The 23,944-nt window shown below is 41.6% G+C and overlaps 1 protein-coding gene across 3 annotated transcripts; it reads left to right on the top strand.

The window, feature by feature from the left end:
• The first annotated feature begins 91 nt into the window (after window positions 1–91).
• Window positions 92–22,563, top strand: IscU (Iron-sulfur cluster assembly enzyme). Of its 3 annotated transcripts, XR_010565563.2 has the most exons (7): window positions 92–295; window positions 709–822; window positions 6,142–6,252; window positions 9,348–9,426; window positions 11,469–11,580; window positions 14,121–14,254; window positions 19,331–22,563. XR_010565563.2 is itself a non-coding variant. In XM_065437026.1 (6 exons), exons 1-5 carry the CDS (start codon window positions 206–208, stop codon window positions 11,576–11,578), a joined length of 504 nt encoding a protein of 167 aa, XP_065293098.1. In that variant the 5' UTR covers window positions 92–205; the 3' UTR covers window positions 11,579–11,580; window positions 14,121–14,804. The 3 variants fall into 3 exon arrangements, 2 of the variants coding, with proteins under 2 accessions (XP_065293098.1, XP_065293097.1); XM_065437026.1 differs by lacking the exon at window positions 19,331–22,563 and having other exon boundaries at window positions 14,121–14,804; XM_065437025.1 differs by lacking the exons at window positions 14,121–14,254; window positions 19,331–22,563 and having other exon boundaries at window positions 11,469–11,689.
• Window positions 22,564–23,944: the final 1,381 nt, after the last annotated feature.

Genomic DNA, 23,944 nt, shown 5'->3' with positions numbered 1-23,944 from the left:
ACAATTGACAGCAGGTGTTGAAAAACACAATTTTAAAACGAAACAAAAACCGAATGTTATTCATCATCATCAATACGCGCGCATGCGCGCTTTGGAGCTGTGTCACTAGGCGCCTTTACACACGGTGCCGTCGTCGTAAGAAATATCTGCTTTCGAAGTTGTGAAAAATTTTTGCTTCGAAGAGGATCGAGGATTGCGTCGCGTGATGTTTATGCGAACACTGCACAGGTCCCTGTCGCCGGCAAGGAAGACATTGGCTATCGTCCCCGTATCCTCTGCGAGCTACCACGAGAAGGCAAGTACACGTACCGTAGCTGCATTCTCGAACTGCGCACTAAGGCATGGGTGTACTGATTATTAAACTGACTAACATTGCCTCTTCTTAACGCGATAATTTTTAAGTTATTGTACCTTTACTCAGCATGGAACGTAGATTTCTGAGCTTATTAAGCCGATAGTTTCTTTCGATAGTTCGTCCTGATTCGACCATGGCCAACATTGCCATGACCGACTGAGGTGACAGCGTCGACCGCAAAACGAAATAGATTACTGCATGCCGTTTTGAAACAAGAAGGTCTGCGCACGTCACCTAAAGATCCCGAAGAGTATTTCTTTTTCATTGCATCTTAGCAACCGCCACTTTATAATCTGCGCCTCCGCTAAAGTTTCCTGGTTCGTGCTGGCGTGGGTTTTTTCTTCTATTACTAGGTTATTGACCACTACGAAAATCCTCGCAACGTTGGATCGCTCAATAAGGACGACAAGAATGTTGGCACTGGTCTTGTCGGCGCCCCAGCCTGCGGCGATGTCATGAAATTGCAGGTAAACTTTATCCGTCGTTGTGATCGTGCTTTCGGAATACGCGCTTCTTGGCCTCTTCGCCGACGCAGGATCACGGCGCCATGCCGGATACCGCGATGTAGTTTCAGCGTTGCACTCGCATCATGTTTCTCACCACATGTCAGTTACGACACTGAAGCGTAGCGGTAAACTGCCGTTCCGAACTTGTCGCGCTGGTTTCAACCAAGGTAGCACGAACCCACCTAGAAGACATATATATTTGGGCTTGTACAAGCCAAACGGTTGTCTACGATCCGGCTTGTACACGCTGAGCCTTAGAACTCCGCATGCACTCCTGATGCCAAGCTAATGCTCCCTCCATATTCGTCTTGGGGAAGTCTTGGGAAGCTGTTTCTTAGACTACGTGTAGAAATCGCGTATGAAGGCTCATTTTGCTTGCCCGAGAAAATACAGGCAGTTTCAGTGGACAGAAGGGTTGACTGTTGGTTTAGTTGGTCGTCCATATTTGAAGTAGTAGCTTAGCGCGAATAAAACCACGGAAACAAGAAAGACGGACAAGGACAAGCGCTACTCACAACAGTTTAATGGAAGGAAGGATAGTTCATACATATATATATCCTCTTGTCACGCATGCGCCTACCAAGCACAAGAGAAGCCGGTACATGCACATCAAAGGCGGTTGCGCAAGAATTTGAATTCGGCATCTAGTAATGTGATAGAAGGCTCACTCACACATCTATCTCTATTCTTCAAACACATTCAAACTTTAAAAAATTTCCTGTGGCAGATAGCTCAATTCTGATCCATGAGCTGGTCTACTTGAAGAGGCAGACATTACTTGCAGAAAAGAATGAAATGCATGATCGACTAAATAGCTAAAATTCACTAATTAAGTTTCTGACTAATTATTTTATGGCATATATTGTAATTTACAAATTCCAGTGGTTGAGACTGCAAGGCATATCCACTTGCAAAGAATTGTGAAGATGACACTATTTACGAGATATTCACCGTCAAACTTGCGGTAAAAATGCACTATCATTCCACTTAATTTCCTAACGAAACATCACTTTATGCATTGAAGTACAAAAGTAACTGGCACACCAATGCATTTCTACGCAAAGTTAGGGAATATCTCAAACTCCTCGGATAGAATTTGTAAATTGCAATATGTGCCATATAATAATTAGCTAAAAACGTAATTAGGAAATTTTTGTTCATTAGTCGTATATGAATGTCAATATTGTTGTGCAAGTGATGTCCGCCTCTTCGAGTAGACCAGCTCACGGACTAGAACTGTGCTATCTGCCGCAAGCAATTAAAAACAATTTTGAAAGTGTTCGCTGAAACAACCGGTCTGCAATCTGCACTGTAAAAAAAAAGTTGACTAATGCATATGTTGACTATGTGCTAATGCAAATCACTGGTATTGTTATGCTTTTCTTGGAACTAGTGTCATGATTCAGGATGTCTAGGAAATGTACATGTATAGAATATGACTGGTTTTAACTTCAAAATTAAAACATGCTAAAACCTACTAATCTGAAAAACATTCAGTATTATGGCCTAAATGCGTACTTTTGCAAAGGCATACATTACTTAAAGCACTTGCGTAGATTCCACAATTTGGAATAAAATCTGTGAAGGTATAGCATTGAGAGCCTTTGTATAACACGCAAGCATGTGCACATACGGCAGCCATGTCACTTCAGCACCAAAATGAAATTCTTCACAAATGAATTGTCTCGCAACAGCACAACGCATTGCAAGTGAACAGCACTTTAGAAATTTAGGTATACTGCTAACACAAGGAAAATACGTGCAGCACACAAGCGTGTTGAATGAGGCAAATTCAAAAGACATCTTGTAAAAATACTGTAAATTGCCTTATTTTAAAGCATTATTTAGGAGGCAAGAAAATCAGCAAAATTTAAATTTTTATTCTTGGAAATTACGTTCATCCACCTACCTTGCATTGATTGTGACTAAATTTATACATAGGTAATGACTGACATACCATGCTTTGTGTTGACTGACTAGAATATATATAAATGGCATGTCTAGAAAAACTGACTCAACAGCCGCATCCTAACAAGACTAAGGTACAAGACTAAGGAGGACAAAAAAAGGCATGCCAGCTTGCATCAGGCCCAGTGGCTTTTGAAGAATCTGTGCCTGCAAAAAAAAAAAATCACTCATTTACAGTGAAACCAGCAAATAAGAGTTGAATGCTTAACATAAACACGATTAAGAAATAATCTCTGCATATAAAAAAAAAAACTGCGATGACACTATTCAAAAAGATACTGTTCCCCTTTGACAGCTGTCAAGTGCATATTTGTAACTCTATAGTTTAAGTAATGTATGCACCATTTTCAAGCAATGTAGGCATTCCATTCTAGTTATGAAATTACAATATTTTAGGACCTCAATTAATACTCATGGTGCATAGTTTATCTTAAGCCTCACTTTTCAGTGGCTGTCCTTGCAAGACTGAACGATGGTATAAAAACAAATACAACAATAACAAGCACCATAAGTAAGGGACCAAAAATATAAAAGTGCAGGCATAAGCATAATGGCAGAAGACCAATATAATTCACTCTATAATTTAAAATGCCTATTCAGGCTTACCCAAAGCATCTCCCATGTTCTTTTGCTGTTTGGAAGTAAAGTTATTATAGCATTCTTTTACTTTGCATCTTGTTGGCAAGAGGCCCTGAACACCGATTACAACTGCAATAACTGCATGTCTTACATCGGTGTTCCCAAAATTTATTGTGTCTGAAGTAGAATACATCATAATGTACACAAGTTTCCACATGATGACAGTAAAGCATGATGTCGCAACAGCATGCTTAGATGGTCCTTGGACGTTATCTGGCCATTGTTAATAGGTATTTGAAGATCAGATGTGACAGTTAATTTAAGTAGAGTTTAGAACCCTCAGACAAAATATTAATCATATAATGTGCACTTAATTCTTATGTAGAACCAACAGTCAATTTTATTGGAATGTAGACATGCTACACAATGTGGACTTAGTCAATAACATTAGTTTAGTTTAAGTTTCTGAATAAAAACTAACTGAACAGTAAGCTTAACGTAACACGCACTTCTTAACCGCTCGCAAACTGCAATACTTCAACCAGGCGACTGCTGCTTGGCAAATGACATGGGTCGTCACATTTTCCCATTTGGGATAGCTTCGAATAGCTTCTGGAATACCAAACCATCTAGTCAAACAATGCAGGTAACACACGGTATCAGCAGTCTTCAGTCGTTTCTCTCGATTAGCGTCGCGGGCCTGGCCTCGACTCTCTCGCGGCCAACATCCAAATCATTGTCACATACAAACAACTCTGCAATTAATAAATGAAGTTTGCGGAAACTAAGTTCTGTGGAACTGCAAAGGGGAGGGAGTTTCATATAAAAACCCAAAGGGGAGGGAGTTTCATATAAAAACCCAACTGTAGCTACACAGGGTGTATTACAATTTTCTCTTTAAACTGTGTCCATCAATATTTTTTTCATTTCGAACACCATGAATTTTGGGAGTAAGAATCACTGCACTTATGCCTAGTCAAACAACAGCCTTCTAAAGTGACCTTCAATCAGACTGTAGACATGCAGCTCTGAGCCTCCTATTCGCCACTGTCCTTGAGTGCTAAAGTTTCCACTCCAGCTGTTTGAATATACTTAGTAGGATGCCCGCAGTGAAGCATCTGAAGTCTCAGCCTCCCCATAAGAGAGAGCTGTCATGTCTGAAAAAAGAACAAACATGACAGCAAAAAGAATTCAAAGCTAAAAACACTAACATACAATATGGCTATTACAATGGCTGCATTAAGGCAGCAATGAAAGCCCCAGTAAAGGTAAGGCAGAACAGCAAATGACACTGGATTATTATACATTCTCAAGAACTTATTATTGCATCAACATGTACACACAAAAACTGCAAAATGCAAACAGTCATAGTATAAAAAAAGTTATAACTGAACCTACTGTGTATACAACAACTAAATAACATGAAGCCACAAAATGTCAAATAATGCCTTCAGGTAGCATGTGTGGGTTTATTGACCAGTTGCCTTCACCCAAAAAGATCATGTATTTGTGATGCCTGTGGCAGACAGGATGTTCCAGATCTGCTGCGAAGGCTTGTGAGTGGTGGCACTGGCTAACACTCCCAGGGTTAGTTCTAGTAGTAAAACATAAATAGCCCAGAAATGGATGGGAAAACGGTGCCTCTGCAGCTCAATTGGTAAGAGAATCGCACGCTTAATGCGAAGACATGGGATGATTGCTCACCTGCGGCCAGTTGTCTTTTTCATCCATTTTCATTTCCATTAATTTATCATTCCTTTAATTCATTTAGTAAGTGCAAGTAATTTCCCCAGTGTTGTGCTAGGTATTTTTGTTTGTTGGCTTCTTACGATATGAATAATAAAAATTGGGCCCCTCTGTTCCTTTCCTTCTGGGTAATAAAATAATTAAGTTACTTTATCTTGCATACCGCATTTTCATAGCTTGTGCAAGGTATTTTTTTTTTGTTGTAAATTCATAAAGCTCTTCCTTACAAGGTGACATCGAAAAGAAGGATCGTAGCTCACCCTGAATTGAACCTTGCGGGACTATCTTTTGAAAGCTGAATTCTGATGTGGTAACATTTTCTAGTTCTCCAAGGGCATCTTGTAATTGGCCATTGCTATTCTGCCAGTTTTGTTGGGAACACTAAAGTTGCTAGAAGCCTTGTATCTTGATGTCTTACAGTCTTCCCATGTCTTTCATTAGTATGCACATGTCTGAAAGCACTTAAAAACACTTTTAAGGGCATTTGTGTTACATAGACAAAGTTGGTGTGCCATGATTGCCAAGCCTGTTGAATTCGTTGATAATGTAGTTAAAGCACTTAAAAAGACAGAGCTGGGCCTAGTCTGGGCCAGGCTGGGCCACGCTGAGTCTGGTACGCTTGTAACAGACTTTTGTGTCCTCAGAATTCACGCAACTTGTAAATTCACGACTTCCTTGTGGGCACATATTGTATATAAACGTTCTTGCTTGTTGTGTTGCACATCAAGCTGAACCCGTTAACTGCAAATTTACAAGTTGTTTTATGGTCATGTGCAGCAGCATGTTGAATTGCTAATTTGAACTAGATCTTCTTGATGTAGTGGAGAGATGTGATATCGTAAAATGCATCTGATTTTAGCAGATTTAGGTCCCACTGCAAACTTTAATTGCTATTAGAGTATACTTTCAGCCTTTATCCTTCCAGTTAATTATGAAATGCATAATTACAGTTTATGTTTATGAACATAGGTCTTTTGTTCACTTTAGATCAAGGTGGATGAAAGTGGCAAGATTATCGATGCCAAGTTCAAGACGTTTGGTTGTGGTTCGGCCATTGCATCCAGCTCTCTTGCAACTGAATGGATAAAGGGAAAAAATGTGAGTTATTCACTCAAGCTTCTGTGGACCAGCTTGGGAGAGAGCTTTGTCAGCCTAATTTGCTGCATAATGTTGCATGAGAAACTTTTCTGTGGATCATGCTCATATGTTCTTTATGCTGTACGAAGTTGCTGTATGAAGGATTTGGTGCAAACAAGACACAGGATTAGCATTAACGTACAAAAACTGGACCGCCTCTGGCTTCAACTAAATATTATGGTAGAGATTTTATGTGCATACATACACTATTGCCTGTGGTGTTACCAAATTACAGGAAATTAACTAAGAACTTGACTTTCCATTCCGTAAGTCATAGGGAAGTAATGCTGATGTGTCCGTCACCTATTTGTTCGTTTAATTTTGATGTTGCTCTGCATGTCCTGTCTCTTTGCTGAATCCACCATGGTGAACCAGGAGAATCTCGAAGCAGGCTAGTTCCTGCTCCAAGGTTATCCAAGGATCTTAATTTTAATTTTAGACTCGCTGTGGTTGCTTAGTGGCTGTGGTGTTGGGCTGCTGAGCACGAGGTTGCGGGATCGAATCCCGGCCACAGCATTTTGATGGAGGTGAAATGCGAAAACACCCCTGTACTTAGATTTAGGTGCATGTTAAAGAACCCCAGGTGGTCAAAATTTCTGGATCCTCCACTGGAACCTTCAACCTGCTTGCCACAGCATGCCTCATAATCAGAAAGTAGTTTTGGCACGTAAAACCCCATAATTTTACAATTTTAATTTAGGACAGGTGCTAAACAGGTGATAGAAGCATGCACTGACAGCAAGTGCTTGTTCTAGCTTGAGCACGTGTACATGTGGCTATTGAGAATGATGCTTAGGGCCCAGTAAGTTTGTGCCATCAGATGTCATTGTGGAATTCACAGCCATGCCTAATGGAAAAATGTGCATGAACAGTGTTTAGACGAACCGATACGAGCAGTCTGAATTGACATCAGCATGATGGAAAGGAAACAGTTTGTATATCCTACCATGACACTGCATTGTGTCGTGTAAATATTGTGAAAGGGCTGACACATTGTGTCTTTTGTTTATATTAGTAATGACTTTGTGTATGATTAATTGCATATCAGCAATATGGTTATGCATGCTATGTTTGGCACTAGTGTCCACGGAATGTCTTTACAGTAGAGCCCAAAAAAGCACAGCTTCTGTTTCATTTTATTCATGTGAGAAAACAGAAGTGTGAGGGCTACTGTATAATATACAAAACAGCCTAAGCAACTTGTTGTGCAAGTTAATTAATAATGAAATAGCTGAGTGCAGAAACAACTATCACAAACAAAAAAGAGTGTCTTCTCCCCTCCCTGCTATTTTTTCTTGCACTGTTGCCACTTGTGCACTGAATCCTGTAAAGGGCCCTGCAACTTTCCTAAGGCCACTGTATTTGCTCTAGATCTAATCTCTACAAGGCAGGCAAACATAAGTTATTGGATGCAGAAGATTCAAAATACAAGAAAGAGAAGGGATGCCCTCGACCTGAATTTTCACAGCTCTCTGTACAGTGTATCACACTCATAATGGCACTACCCAATTTGCCCAATGGCAGCAGGGCATTTGTGTTAAATAGACGCAGTTGGTGTGCCATGATTGCCAAGCCTGTTGAACTCGTTGATAATGTAGTTGCCATGGTTACAGTACCTTTCGAGTGGTACTGCTGTACTCACCTATGCTTCAACCTGTTTACCACTGTGTGGGAGATACTGAAACCTTGATAATTTAAGTAGATTTAAGTAGATTTTACATAGCACTCAGCTCAATACGAAACGTGAATTAAATCCTTATCTGATCATCACAGTTGCAGTCCGTGATGTCTCGGATGCACAAAATCACTGCATTGAGACAGTGAAATTGGCAGTGGTGGGTATTTTGCTACAATTGCTCCAATCTGCTACATTTCATTAAAGCTGCTACACCCACACTACAAAGCTGCTCCAGGATGAGCTGCACCGCGCAATATCGGAGGCCACCGTGAAGTGAAGTTGTGGCGAAAGTCAGGTGGCAGTCGCCACCACCCTTGTGTAGAGTGCTGTTGCATCTCCTGCCATTCATAAAGCTAAATGAGGTAAAGGGTCACTGAGCTAATCCAATCTGGTGCGCATTCGCTCATGTTCTCAGTCAGACATTTGGAAACTATATGCCCCATATTTACTGGTTGTTCGTAGTTTAAGAGGATGTTCTATCAGGCCTAGTTGTGCAGGCTTAGTGCATTACACTTTTTGATGTGAGAGAGAGAGAGAGTGATTGTAGAGAGGAAGAGGCCGGCATTCATACATATCGGTAGTCTGGCCTTGGGAGACGTGTTCCTCTACCGACAATGCGCACTTTGTGCATTTGTCACTGCGGCTGTGTCATGGTCCACATGGCAAACTGAAACTTACCCCCTTGCACGTTATTATTTGATTTGCTATGTCACACTTTTCTTTGTGTGCTCGTTATGGAGCGCGTTTGTAGCACGGCTATTTTACTAGCTGGATGTCATTAGACCTACAACAAAATCGGTCAAATGGTAATCCTGTATATCATGGCACTGTATTGCTGTGAGTTTTGTGTGCCTTTGTGTGTCGTGCTTTGCCACATGGGACGCACAGTACTTCCCTTTTCAAATGTGTTGGTTGACTCAGTGTGGCCTTGTGATTGTTGTAACTTGTTCATGAGTGATCGTGTATGCAGATTATCTTCCTCGAGAATATTCGCAGTAATTTTTGCCAGTAGTGTGAAAAATTTTGATGCACAGGAACAATATCTGATGGATAACCATTAAGAGCCATCATTGTTGACTGCTACAAAATTTGCTCTAAATCACCATTCTTCTGCTACAAAATCTGCTCCAACGCACTCTTGGCCATTCCCACCACTGAATTGGTGTTTCTTAAGAAAGTTTCTTGGGCATGCAGCAGGATCTTTTAAGTAAAACAAATTTGGCTTTGATTCTTACATTATGGTTAAACAAATGAGAGTTACTAATACAAGTTTCTGCTTATGTTAGTGAGCAGTTTCAGTTTGTGATAAACTAGAACAATTCTGAGGCGGTGTAAGCCATGTCAACCGTGAATGTCATGTTGCTGCTCTTTGTTTCAGGTGAATGATGCTATGAAAATTAAGAACACAGACATTGCTAAAGAGCTGAGCCTACCTCCAGTCAAGCTTCACTGCTCAAGTAAGTAGACATTTCGTGCATTATTACTATGCTCCACCTTTTATCCCACAGTGTGCACTTATAAGTGTTGTGACACAAGAATTTATGTTGAATGAAATATTGAAGAACTATATTCTGTCGCACACTGTACTTGCTGTGTAACAAAAGCTACGGGCCATGTCAGCTATCCAGGGAAGCCAGTGTGCTGATAGTGTAAGCTTGTGATGCAATCAACATACTGTCACGTAGTAGTGACGGTGAAGAAAGCAGCAATACTGGGAATGAAGAAACTAGCGTTTTATTAGGCGAACTTGTTCCCTCAAAAACAGACTACACTCAAAGAATGGTGACAGTGGCAAACAGAGTCGGTGATCGGCGAAAATGTGATCTGCCGGTCAAGTGCGTCGGCTTTTATACACAAGTCATCGAAGGTTCCAGAGTAAGCGGTGGTGCCCGCATGTCTTTGAAAGTTCTACACAATTCGCGCTGCATGTGCAATCAGATCGCACCGCCGTGTTTGCGCGATGAAAAGTGGAAACACTACATCCTAACCGACACATATGCAATAAGCTGGTACGGTTTATGCGGATACAAAACACATTATGTTCAATGGCCGCTGAGTCGGGGATTTAACTTCACTACTTTTAAAACGAAGCTACTGTTTACGGGGGTACGGTTTAACGAGGTTTTACTGTATAACCAATGCTAAAGCATGGAACAGAATTCTTTTCCAGACTACGGGGTGTCTTAGCATGCCCCATAGCTTTCGCTGCACTGGAAGTAGATTGTGAGATGGATTATAGAGGCTCTGGAATTCAAGTTTTCAGTTGTTGCAAAGTATGTATTGTAAGATAATATTCCTGAACACACACTGGAATTTCTAACAAGGTTTTTTCGCTAAGTAGTTTGGGTTTCTGGTTTTAAAAGTCAAGTGAGATTGGCAAAGCATCAAGCAGAAAGAAATAAAGACAAACAAGCTGTTCCAATCTTGTTTGATGTAAAACTGTTTGAGCATTACGGGAACAGTTTCACATGCTCAATTTGTGAGAGCAGCCACACTTGCTCACGCATTCACATTTCTTTGTTCGTAATATTATGTCATCAAGCCATCAACTTCGTTAAGTTCAGAACTAGTGAAAATTGAAATTGTCTTTCAGCATTTTGGCTTTAGTTTAGCATTTGTGATCAAATGATATCAATGCCTTTTGTGAAAAGCAACACTCGGGGAAGTTTTTGTGCATGTTGAAAATTTTGCAACATCCTAGCGGCACACTTTGGAAAACATGGTGTCTCCTTCCTGCGCCAATAATCACTTCTGTGCGAGAATCATAGTGGAAAAAAAAAAAAGGCAGATTCATGGTCAAGTGAGCAGAATGGCTAAACGCCAGGTTTTCTGGTGCTGCTGGGTTTTTATGCCCACAATATTTCTCTCTACATAGGTTTTGGCCTGATGCAAGCATAAAATATTACTGCATATAATTTTTTCTGTTAACTCTGCAGATAAAAATTATATTTATCTTACAAACAGTGATCATATTTAGCACTGTGTGCTGTCATATGTACACATTGGTTCTTGCTGCTAAGGGTTGTCTGCAAATTGCAGATATAGTAGCTTTATTTAACAGAGGTGTACTGTAGAAAGGAAGCACTGATGCTATAAGAGGTAATGTGCTAAGCTAGTTTGTGTGCAATGTTAGAATTGGTAAAGTCTTGCTGTATTTCAGCAGGGCCTGAAAATGCACTTGATGTGCACACAGGAAGTCTGATAGTGCTGGTATATAGATTTGTAGTATTTGCAGGTGGTTGGCATTATAACAGGCCTACAAATACATTTTTATGTGTGGCACGTGTCTTGCCATAATGCTCAACTTTGTTCACCCAGTAATGTTTTTTTTTGTTACCTGTTGCACACTGCTGCTTTCATAGGCATCTAAGTTATTGGTCCATGAACTACAAAGTCATTAGTTTCACTAATTACATGTGTTGCTTGTTATTGTCTAACTGACACTGTTGTACTGAAGTGGTAAATTGTGCAACTATTTAAGCTCGCTGTGTCGTTTCAGTGCTTGCTGAAGATGCTATCAAGGCAGCTCTCAGTGACTACAAGCGAAAGCGGGGTGAGCAGGAAGTACCGAAGGCAGGCGCAGACACCTCTGCAAGCAGTAATGGCTGAGGGTTTGTAACGTTTGTTTAGGTTGCAGAAAAGTGAAATTTCTTGGACGTCTCATTGACATGTAGCTGCCTCTCTTATGCAGTAGAATAAAGGGCAGTTTGCTGAAATGAACTGAAGTTGAATGTACGCTGTCCCTACCCTAGACATGGCAACAACTCTTCTGACACGCACTCATGTGGCAACATGTAGCAAGGTTTTAAACTGAATAGCCTTGAACAGAATGTGTGGCTTCTAGAGTTGTACGTGAACTTGCTGTAGTAAGCCATGTTGACGTTGCAGAACTATTTCCATTCACGACTTTAACTGCTAACCTGTTTACTGTAGCTTGAGTTAGGGCTTTCTACATATTTATTTTTGCATGACACAAGAAGGCACACATTCTGTAGAACACAAAAAATGTCAACAAAGCTTTCTTTTTAAAATGGAGCTTCCTGCAAGCACGTATCATGAGTACAGAGCACATATGCTCATTGTGGGGAAATGTGGTTTAATGAACACTTAGGGAGCACATGGATTTTAACACCAGTGCAAGGGAGGACTAAATAAGCTTATCTTTTGCTGGTATAAAGACCACTTAAGGTGTAATTACATGTCTCAACCATAGATCAATTATAGGAAAGGACTCATAATTAAATAGGTAGTAAAATTTGGCCTTGATAGAAAATTTTTAGCTTTCAACAACCACTGTCACATTCTCTGTAGAAACCACAGTGCCCCTTATAGTGTTCGTTCAAAGGCATAACTTTTCTTGCTGATAGAATAAGCAGGCTGATGCTCTTGATCATTTTGCTTGGTATGTATTTGCGAATACCAGGCATTAACTTCAGTTGTTCATCACATACATAGGTGTTCTGCATGATGAGACTGACTGTGTATGTCAGTACTCTAATGTACCAATCTGACAATGTTTCTCTTCGGTGTCCGTTCAAATCAAAGTGGGGAGGTGTTGGGCAATTTTCAGTATAGACAAATTGTATGCCAAATCGAGTTATGAAAATGTATTTTTCTTTTCTTTTTTCTGTGGCAACAAGAATGACTTGTGGGTGTTTAATGTAGCTTTCTTTCTAGTCATACTCAATATGTAACTATTAATGACAGTGACTCACCAGAGGTACGAGTAGAATCGGGTGTACCTCAAGGCTCTTTGTTGCTGCCTTTACTTTTTCTTATTTATATTAATGACCTGCCTAATCAAACCACCAGTTCTGTTTGCTTATTTGCCGACGATTGCATAATTTAGCGGAAGATAATTAATGATTCTCACATGGTTACATTACAATCAGATTTAGATAATGTAACAACCTGGTGCTCTCGCTGGGACATGAATCTTAACGCCTCAAAATGTAAATTCATGAGAATCCCACATAACCAAGTAACTTTTCCTAATTACAACGTTGACATCTCACTCGAATCTGTGTCATGTTATAAGTACCTTGGAGTGCACGTTACAAATAATCTCTCATGGAAGCGACATATTGAACATATTGCATCCAACGCTAATCGAATGCTGGACTACCTTAAGCGCAATTTTCCGTTGGCACCTTCTCTAAAGCAACAGTTAGATGTCACCTACATTTGACCTAATCTAGAATATGCATAATCTGTGTGGGACCCTCATCAATTAACACTAATTAACACATTAGAAGCTGTACAGAATTGTTCTGTTCATTTTATTCTTGACAATTGCCAGCGCACAAAAAGCATAGTTGGTAGGAAATTTGCCCTCAAAATATATCTCCTTACCAAATGCAGAAAAATCGCTTACCTTTGTTCCATAAAATATGCCATTCAATTCTTACACTCAAATCGCACTATATCAAACCAGCTTCTGCACACTTGGACCATCGTCAATAAAGTGAACATCCCATCGAACAGAACACCTACCTATGCTAACTCGTTTCAACCGAAAGCATGCCAGGAATGGAATCGCCTACCAGATCCACTAGTCTGTATTATTAACACGATGACTTCCGTAACGGGCTTACTAGCGTTATCTAGTATAATTTGACTTTACTATATTGACACGTGTAGAGTAGCTGTTTTCTTCCGACCAGTGGTGTTTATAATTTATTTCCATTGTATTACCCACCTAATCTACAAACAGTCTACTTTGTATTATGATTGATCTTCTATCAATATGTGTTTATCTTCTAACTCCAACTTTCACGATGTATACCATGCACTTATATTTCATCTGTGTTACCCGTCTGTATTATATTTTGCCTGTATTTTTATGATATGCTTATTGTGTCACTCTAACTTTCGTTATTTTCACATTGGGCTATGCACTGTTATCTGATTATTGTGTTTTGTTCTTTGTATAATTATCTGTATCTATTAGCCCCTCCTCTCTGTAATGCTTCATGTAAGCCCTGAGGGTACTATAAATAAATAAATAAATAAATAAATAGTTAAGAACAGCAGCACTTTACCTTGTTCTGTCGGTAGATGTATACCATCCCTTGCTTTTTCTTTCTTTTTAGTTTGAGTTATCCCCTCTGGTAAAGGGAAAGAATAACTTAGATGTTGCCTTAATCCCTAGCCCAGGTCTCAGCTTCTATGGTGATGATCACATCCCTGTTGTCGATCACCTCACGTGTGTGATGGACGAATGGCAGCTGTCACAGCTTCTGGAGTGCTGGGGAACTGCCAGACCATTTCCCCCAGCCATCTGGGGTAAGGACAGCATGTTTATGGAAAGGGGCTGCTACTGATAGCTTTTATGGCTTGCTGAGATGTTGCAGATGGTTCCTTTGCTAGGTAGTGCTACAGGCAACCTAATTCAAGCGCAGTATCTGACCATCACTGTTAAAGACATATTGAAGACTGGCAAGCAGGGCACAGAAGTAAAGGAAAAACTCTACAAAATGTTTCTACATCATGAATTTGACTCTGTTTCTTTTCCAGAGTTTAGCAAGTGACCACTTTAGCTTCAGAACATGCATTTTTCTAGAGAGAGTGCGTGCCATTGAACACTTGATATTGTTGCACATGTCATCATTCTTATTGTAAGCAAGGCATGCACATTAAACAGAAAAGGCCAAGTTGACTCTTCTTTGCTTTGGCAAGTGCCTGTTTTGTTTCTGGAACGTGAAGCAGGAGTGAAAATAAATGAAGAAAGCACTAATTTACACCACGTTTTTTTTTTTGCTTTTCTGAATGCCTGTTTTGCTTCTACAGCATGAAGCAGGAGACATTGAATAAAACCACACATTTTACAAAATGACCCGTTCGCGTTATAAGTTGTCACTGCATTCGGTCTTGGGAAGCATGCTCAAGATAAGCACACTTGTACTTGTAAGCATGCTGTGTCGCCAGCTGCTTTGTTTGTCAGCATGTCAGCTACTGATATGCTGTCAGATAGATACTGGCTGAATGGTCCATCAGCACACAGTAGCTACTATGCATATGACAGCAATGTAGACACTGCTGTGAATTCAGCTATAAAATCTCCATAACTGTCGTTATAGAACTTTTATCTTTCCCATGAATAAATTTCAGCTTTGTTGTATTCTTTCCACATTATGCCCGTCAGTGAGAGCACAAGCAAATAATGAGGGTAATGTAGTTAGGTGCAACTATTTCTCAAGTGGGGTGCAAACTGCACACCATCTATTCCCCCCCCCCCCCTTCTCACTCTCTCCACACGCACACACACATTGCTTAAATGACAACAAACATTTTTCAATGTGGGCCGACCTTTTTCAGTAGCCCTTGATAAAGGTTGGTCCACCGACCTATTTGTCATGCTATTTTTGTAGTTTGCTTAATTAGATGATTAGTCAAGACTAATTAACAACTTCTGAAGCAACGAAGCTAGAAAAAAAAATTACTTAGAAAGTTGCAGAGCGGTTTGCAAAACATCCAATTAAACAGTTTCTAACTTTCTATCTATTACGCATTAGTGTTTTTCCGCTTACTACAGATGCCCGCGAAATACAAAGAAATACCATGTGACATGTTTGCTTATAGTAGAATCAAATGAGTGGTCACTCCATTTTCAGAGAACATACATCAGCCTCACATATTCTCAATATACACTCTAATCATGAACATCCATGATTTAATACCGTTAAGGATATGATGTGTGCTACACTTTTCCGTAACTGTCCCTCTGTAAGACGGCCTTTCTCACTGTGTGTGAGGGAGCTTAGTGATGAAATGCAAGTCCCACTCCTCGAGCATCGATTAATGCATCCGAACAAGCTGTTACCTCCTTGGGAGTGGCAGGTGGTGGAATGTGACATATCCTTTTTAGAAGTAACAAAACACGCACCAGAGATCGAAATCCAAATGCATTTCCTAGAACTCCAGTACGAGTACTCCTGCACAGAGTTCTGCACAGACGCTTCGAAGTCACATGCCGGAGTGTCCTATGCAGGCGATGGTCTATCCTTCTCGGAATCCGGTGTACTGCATCCAGAAAAAAGTATCTTAACGGCTGAGGCCTATGTACTGTTGGCTATGAAGCACATAACAAAATCAAAACTCCAAAAAGCAGTTATATATACAGACTCCCTAAGTGTCATGAAGGCCTTGATGTCACTCTGTAAGCACAAAAATCCTGTACCTATTGAGCTCTATTCCGTCTTGTGTAAAGCGTATCCAACTAACCAGCATGTGATTATATGCTGGCTGCCTGGCCATAGGGGCACCGAGGGTAACATTCTGGCAGACCAGATGGCCTTGCCAATTGCATCGCATGCTGTTAATCCTACCGCTGCTGTCCCTGTCACAGATCTGAAGCCTTTCTGACAAAGAAACTGCAAAACCACGCATGTGGGATGCAGAAAAAAATAAGCTACGCGTAGTAAAACCACAATTAGGTTTCTGGACCCCGCAATGAAATCACGGCAAACAGATGTCATATTCTGTCGTCTCAATATAGGACACGCATTTGGCACCCATAATTTTCTACTTACTGGAAATGAACCTCCAACCTGTGGTAGATGCAGTGAGAGGCTGACCGTCCTTCACGTCCTCCTGGAGTGTTGGGAAGCTGAAGCTGGGAGAAACATTTTCCTCTCGCGTACCGCTATTGTGTCCCTCTTCACCCGGCAATGTTTCTTCGTAAAGAACCGCTTTTTAACACCAAAGCAGTCCGCGGTTTCTTAAATTATGTTGTTCTACATGTTATAAGCTCATTAAATTCATAGCGCATCCCATTTCCAGAGGATGCCACTGTGATAGTTGTTTTGTATAGCACATGCCTCCAGGCCCTTGTGTTTCAAGGGCTCTAATGCGGCAGTAGTGCTCTAGTCGATTTTAGCATCTGACATATTTTGTAGATCGTATCATTCTTTGACATTGCATTTTAATGCTCATAGTGCACGTCATTAGTCATTGCCATAATCTTATTAAACGTAAATTTTACGCAATTTACAGCGACTATATTTAGGCCCCTTTACAGCCACGTCACATCAACTTCATAGAACTCATCACTCCACTACGAACTCATTAACACTGTATTTACTCGCATAATGATCGCACTTTTTTTGTCAGAAAAATTGAAGCCAATTCAGGGGTGCGATCATTACGCGGGTTAAATTTCCCGGGAAAAAAAAAATTTTTTTTTCGTCCGCGTTTGCTGCGGGATGCGAGATTGCGGGTGCGGGACACCAAAACAAAAATGGCGGCTAGCGGAGCGAGCCGAACGCGCCGAACGCGATTTTTTTTTTCTTCTCGTGAGTACATTACGTGTATTGAAACAGTTTCTTCCGTATTAGTGATGAATAATATCGTTAATATCGGCAAGTTTGCGGCAATAACGTAGCCATGTCCACTTTGAGGGGACAGAAATAGGTGGGCGCGCTTAGCTGCCAGTGACAGAAACACATGACGGGCATGCTGCGGAAACTGCGGCATCTGTCTTCACTACTTTCCGCTAAGGGTGGGCGAATATCTTAGCTGTGTTACAAGCGTCGGCGTATGAATAGGGTACACTTTTAACGTATCAGAGTAAACGTGGCTACTATCATTGCCGCGCGCGATTTGTTGCGTGCTCACGAGTGCAAAAGCAGATGAAAAGAATCGAAATGCGCCTTTATTGTTTTTGTTGACATCAGCCATTGTAAAGCCAACCCATAATAAAGGCAAGTTTGGTTGTACCTCATTTTGTCATGGAAGTGCGGAAAGTGATGAAAGTAATGAAATGAGGCATCTACTTAAGAATGTTTAGTGCGTGCAGGCCGCTTGGCTTGTCTTGAAGAGTCGTTCGCGTAGCATTCGACAGGTGGTAAGCGCGATCATTATTCGCTAGACTTAGCACACGACATATCGCTGCGGCAAGTTCGGGGTGCGATCATTACGCGGGAAATAAAAAAAATTGAATTTTGACGACAAATTTTAGGGGTGCGATCATTACGCGAGTGCAATCATTATGCGAGTAAATACGGTATTTGGCCATGCCTGGCCCTTGCGGCACTAACCACCACACATTCAATTCAATGTGCACCCAATCCACAATACATGGGAGTTTTTGCGTTTCACCACCATCTAAATGCGGCCGCTGCAGCTTGTATTTGCTCCCGCCACCTTGTGCTTAATAGCATAACGCCGAAGCCACTAAGAAACCACGGCGGGTTGGATATATTGTGAGCACAATATTTGCATCTCATCTTCTTTATCTGTACATATCATAATCATCACGAGCTGCGACGACTTTGTCATGGCACGGAATCTTCGAGAATAAAGAAGTTTCTCAGAAGGAGTGGAGTTTGCTTGTCGTTCCCCAAGATCTCTCACTGCTTCTCTCCCTGGAGGTCTGCTCGGGTCATCGCATCACTTCACCATTTGCTGCAATGTCAAGACCAGCCGTGTACAAGTGATGCTGCCATCTCTGCCTAGTCTTCTGTGTGGACAATCAATAGCCGTCAGCAGGACCCCCAAGTATTTGCTGGCTTAGGCGGTGAAGGTGCCGAAGATTGGCTCAGGAACTACGATCGTGTCAGCAACTACAATAGGTGGGACAATTCTCGCATACTTAGCAACATCCCTTTCTACCTCTCCAGTGTCCCTAAAGCTTGGTTCTTGAACCATGAGCCTGACTTCCCTGGCTGGACTGCTTTCATGCAGAAGTTTCGTGCTATTTTTGGAATTCCTGCTATTCACACTAAAATCGATAAAGAGAAGTTCAGCCAGTGTGTTCAATTTTCTGAGGAGCCATACATCCTACGTTGAAGATGTCCTTGCCCTGTGCAGGCATGTAAACTCCACTATGTCCAAGAGCGACTGCATCCTTCACATCATCAAGGGAATCAACACTGCTGGCTTCAATGCCTTGGTTACACAGAACCCTACCACCGTGCCAGATGTGATCACCATGTGCCAGCGCCTTGAGGAACTGCAGTCTTTTTGTGGTCACACAGATGCGTATGACGGTCATCTCCCTACAGCTACAGACCTGCGCACTTTGATTCATGCCATCATAAGTGAGGAACTCCGCGCGCAGCGCTCTTGCTGTGCTTCTGGAAGTCCAATATGAAAGATATTGGAGAGTTTTTATATAATTGTTTATTAATTTCCTATATTTTATAACATATTGATATTGTCGCCCAGTATCCAAATAATGAACTCAAAGTAATTTCGTACTTTGGAAATTCAGTTTTCAAGAACAAATCTTGAACTTGATAAAATTTCAGTTAAGCCTTGTGTTCAGCTCCCAGTGCAAAATTATGCAAGATGATGCATATGATAGATGAATACAGTAAGATTTTTTTGACGAAATTTAATTGGCGTATTTTTTGCTTTCAGGGAGAAATATTTTTTTGAAGTTTGGTCCCCCAACACCACTTGGCTCGGTCGCCTGCCATTGCCTCGCACTCCGTCTTCACTGCACTGCACTGCAGCTTGTCCACAGTTGATACAGTGCTGCTGCCAATCTATTGCATGACAGTACACGAGTCTTGTCTGAGTGCCAGGCTTCCAGTAAGGCTGCTAAACTTATAGGTGCTTAGCTACTTGAATCTTTTGGGTCAGTGAGTATGAAGCGAGTCCAGCACGAACATTGCAGAGTGGTGAGGGTACAAAGTGGTGAAGTCATAGTGGGGACGTTGACTGTGGTTTACTCTCTCTCATATTGTAGGAAATCTGCTTTCATTTTTTTCAATGGTGGGGGTACCTGGCTTAGTTGCAGCATTTCAAGTCACATGGTATGCTCTTACACTGTCCAAGGTGCTGACATGTAGCCATTTGTTATTAAGCTTGCGGTTGTTGTCTATGTTGCATAGTGATGTCTTTAACTATGTGTTCATTTTGTTGTAGAATGCATTATGTTTTATGTGGCAGAAATTGTTTATGTTCGCAGAAATCATTGAAGATTATCCAAGTGAATAGCTGAGCTTGCTGTTGATGGGAGTTCATCACTCAGTTACTGTAGATCTTGCTCTATTTCTTTGGAATGTGTGCAGTATAGTGTTGATCTTTCTCGGTGCATGAATGACCATATTAATCCAACTCTTGGCTGAGGCAGTCATTGACGTCAAAATACTCTTTGGCACCATTTGTCCAGCCTTCCTGGTCGACCTCTTGATGACAGGTCTTCACCACATTTACTGTTGATCTTTTTCTTCAGCACACTGTCGCATAGTTTTGGCGTGTATTGTTGGTGTGTGAGTGACGGCATTCTTCTAATTCTTAAGTGAGAACACGCTTAGGTGGCATTCTCAGAAAAACCTTTAATTTACTACAGCGGATACAAATGCATCACTCTTTCCTGACACAAAGCAAATACTGTCATTGCTGCAGACTGGATGTGACAAGTCTCACAACTCTCCCCTCTTGTGTGGTAAACCATGTGACCTTGCGTGTCCTGTGTCCACCATTCGCAATGTTCGCTTCGTGTCAGGAAGGCGAGTGTTGCATTGGTGTCTGCTGTAATAAATGAGAGGTTCTTGAAAATTCCATCAAAGTGTGTTCTCACCTTTCTACGTTGTCCCCTCCTGCCACTGCACTAGCATTGGACATGTGTATCACAGATTTATTTACCAACGCGATGAACAAAGGACAGTAGCCCTCTACCCCACTCTTACCCTCTTCCTTCCGCTCCTGTCGAGAGTCATTTACCGCAACAAACCAAATGGAAGAAAAAAAAAATGCAGATCCCACTTAGTGGGGGAATCTGTATTTTGCAGAGCATTTTGCAACTATCTATAGCTTCTTGTGGGGTTTCGCACTTTGCAGATTGCACAAAATGTCCTTATAAGACAAGCAATTGTGTGTGTGACAGCAGCGACAAGACGATGGCACGGCAACAACGGTAGCATGACAGCTACTGGGATGACGAAATCTGCACCTCTCGAGCAGCACTGTTCTCGTCTCAGAGCCACGGCATAACATGCTTGCTAGAGAGCAACAGCATCGGGCGACATGGTGTCAGCCCGTCTTCACATAAAACAAAATTCTGGGACACTCTGGGAATTTGGCATAGGCACTTGGGGAAAACCTGGAAAACTCGGGCACTTTGGAAATGACAACTTCGTAGACGCCCTGGATACTCCCTAAAGTGATATTTGAGTACAGCTTTATGTGTGTTTTCATTTAGCAATATATTGAGGCAACGAAATTGAGTCCGAAATGACTACATCTCCTGACTAAAGTAGCTGATCAATACTCGAAAATCAACAATGCGAGATCAGGGGCATTCCATGCACTCAAGGTGAAGACTACTCAGCTATCATGCAAACCATTGGAAAATAAAATTGGGTGCCCTGTTTTGCCCAATGATCTCGACGTTGTTCACTGGGTTTCCACAAAATTGGAAAGCCGAAAGAACCTGAGCACTCACTTTTGCTCATGCAGAAAGAAAGCAGAATTCATCAGCAAGGCATGGAAAGCAAGACTTCACCTCAGTAACATTGGTGTTTCCGCAATGCTTGATCCTCCTGTGTTTGTCAATGACCATCTGTCCACAGAGAATAAGGTGCTCGTTTCGAGAGCTCTAGCGTTACAGGAGGCAAGGAACTGGAAGTTTCTTTGGACCAATAACTGTTAAATTAAGGTGTTGAAGGCAACAGACAGCAGGGTCCATTGCATTGTTCACGTATCTGACTTTGCAATAATTACCTAGCTGCATGCACAGTTCATAATGCTAATTCTTTTGATCCCCAAACATGGCATTCTACTTTTCTGTCGACCGTCTCAGCCAATTTAAGTCGCAGTGATGTCTCTCGCTAATTCATTTTAATGCTAGAAGCCTGGGCAGGCACTTTGACAGCATAAACAATCTACTCTCGACATTTCGTACTGCTTTTATGATTATTTGTGCGTCTGAGACTTGGCTGTGATGATGATGCTCGCAATCTTTTTTGTTTCCCACATTGTAGTTCTGAGTACTGCCACACACAAAAGAGCAGTCATGGTAGCATTGCTGTCTGTATCGACTGGTGCAACATATCATTGACATTGTAGACGCAGTCTAAACGTAAATGTCTGCAATTGCATATATGTATGGCTCGAATTCGACAACCAGTTTCTTAATTTTGACAACAAAAACCTTGTATTCGGAGTTATTTATCACTCGCCATACTCATCCACCACTGAATCTTGTGACACACTCACTAAAATCATGGAAACATAAAAAAAAAAAAATTATCATGGGTGACATAAATATTAACTTACACGATAAAACAGCCTTTCCTCTACAAGCTACTCTAGTTTCTTTCGTAATTCTGGTTACGAGTGCCTAATTACCCAATCAACAAGGTGTAGTAGTAACGTAGGTATGATTATTGATCATGCACTACAAAATTTGCTGCTTAAGCCCGAAGCAGGTACCTTCAGTGTGGATGCCACAAATCATTACCCTATATTTTTCTATTTCGATTCTCTACCTTGTGTCCGCAGCATTTCTGCTTTCACTGAACCTGTTTTAGATAGAAATAGATTCACTGATGCTATCACAGCTATCAATTGACCCTTGCTAACTGATATTACTGACTCACAGGAGACATTCTCGAAGATCCTATCTTTGTTGCACACACATTGATTTGAACTCGCACTGATGGAAATGCGATAAATAAATAAGAACTTCCTCTCAAAGACCATGGTTGAATATTGAATTATTTAAGGTGATGCGTATGTGGGAAAACCTTTATGAAAAAAGTGAAAAAGCAGCCTTTTAATGTCCACCTGCTTTGCAGGTACAAAAAAATCTGCTCTGCTCTCAATGCTAAATTGAGGGAAGCCGAACACCAGTATTATAAAAAGAGAATTACTGAATGTAGATCAGATAATAGTAAAAATGGAAAATTGTGAATGACTTCTTAAACAGAAAAGTCAAGGTTGATCATCATATAACTAATCGGGCATGAAGATAGGGTTTATGGTCATCCGAAAGAAATAACGGATGCCTTCAGTGGTTTCCTCTTCAATCATTCTGTGAATGGATTGCACGAATTCAAGGCTTCTGTTACTCGTCTTCCTCATTAATTTTTCATTTTGCCAACACCTCACAAGGTACTTACTCTCATACGAATTTTGAAAACCACAGGCATGGGGCTTGATGTCATGCAGCCTTACCATATAAAAATGATTGCTCATCTGATATCAGATGTTCTTTGTTTCAATTAATAGTATATTCAAATCAGACATTTTCCCAAACGAGCTAAAATGAGGAAAGATTACTGCTGTTTAAAAAAAAGAATGGTGGCCTCTCGATAATGACTAAATATAGATCCATTTGCATTTTACCTTTCTTCACTAAAGCAATAGAAAAATTGGTGGTAAAACGACGGAAGCCTTTAATGGCTCATTGTCAAGGTCATCTGCCGTTAGCAGAAACTGTCGCAGCTTTCCGGCCTCCTGATTGGTCTCCTCTGTGTCGTGACGTCAGTGTCGCTAGGCGCAGGTGTGCGCTTCCTGATTGGCTCGCATGCGTGACGTCACTGTCAAGTGCGGGTGTCAGGGTGGTTCGGCGCCGCGCGGGATGACTCAGGACATCGGCACGCGTGGCGGGCGTGTGTTCGACGGTGCGCCCTGACGTCACTGTCGTCAGGCGCTTGAGGTGGCCTCCCGATTGAGCGCTGTGTGGCCTGACGTCACTGTCGCGAGGCGCGCGCGGCGACCGTCTGCTTGATTGTGATGTGGCGGTTGCGGTGGCGGCAGTTTACTTTGCGGTATCGTGTGGGAAGGATATGCCTCGTCTCGCCAAACCAGTGTCTCCCAACACGCGACGTGCGGCAGCCACTGAACGCAAGCGGCGCTCAAGAGAGGCTGATCGTATACGTCGCATGCATCAGGGCGGTGGTGCCCGTCCGACACCACAGAGCCCAGGGACGCGACGGGCCAACGCAAGAGAGGCAGTACGTTTGAAACGACTCGCTGCATCTCCAGGTACCAAGGCAAATGAAGCTCGGAAGCGCCGTGACC

Source organism: Dermacentor albipictus, chromosome 5 (assembly GCF_038994185.2).
Source record: "Dermacentor albipictus isolate Rhodes 1998 colony chromosome 5, USDA_Dalb.pri_finalv2, whole genome shotgun sequence".
NCBI classification, from domain to species: domain Eukaryota; kingdom Metazoa; phylum Arthropoda; class Arachnida; order Ixodida; family Ixodidae; genus Dermacentor; species Dermacentor albipictus.
This window is presented reverse-complemented; position numbering and strand designations above follow the sequence as displayed.

Excerpts from the sequence above, each read along its gene's own strand:
- IscU (XM_065437026.1), top strand. The coding sequence starts at position 206 with ATGTTTATGCGAACACTGCACAGGTCCCTGTCGCCGGCAAGGAAGACA. Across the intron at positions 296-708 it reads CTGCGAGCTACCACGAGAAG|GTTATTGACCACTACGAAAA; the intron begins GCAAGTACACGT and ends TTCTATTACTAG. Across the intron at positions 823-6,141 it reads GCGATGTCATGAAATTGCAG|ATCAAGGTGGATGAAAGTGG; the intron begins GTAAACTTTATC and ends TGTTCACTTTAG.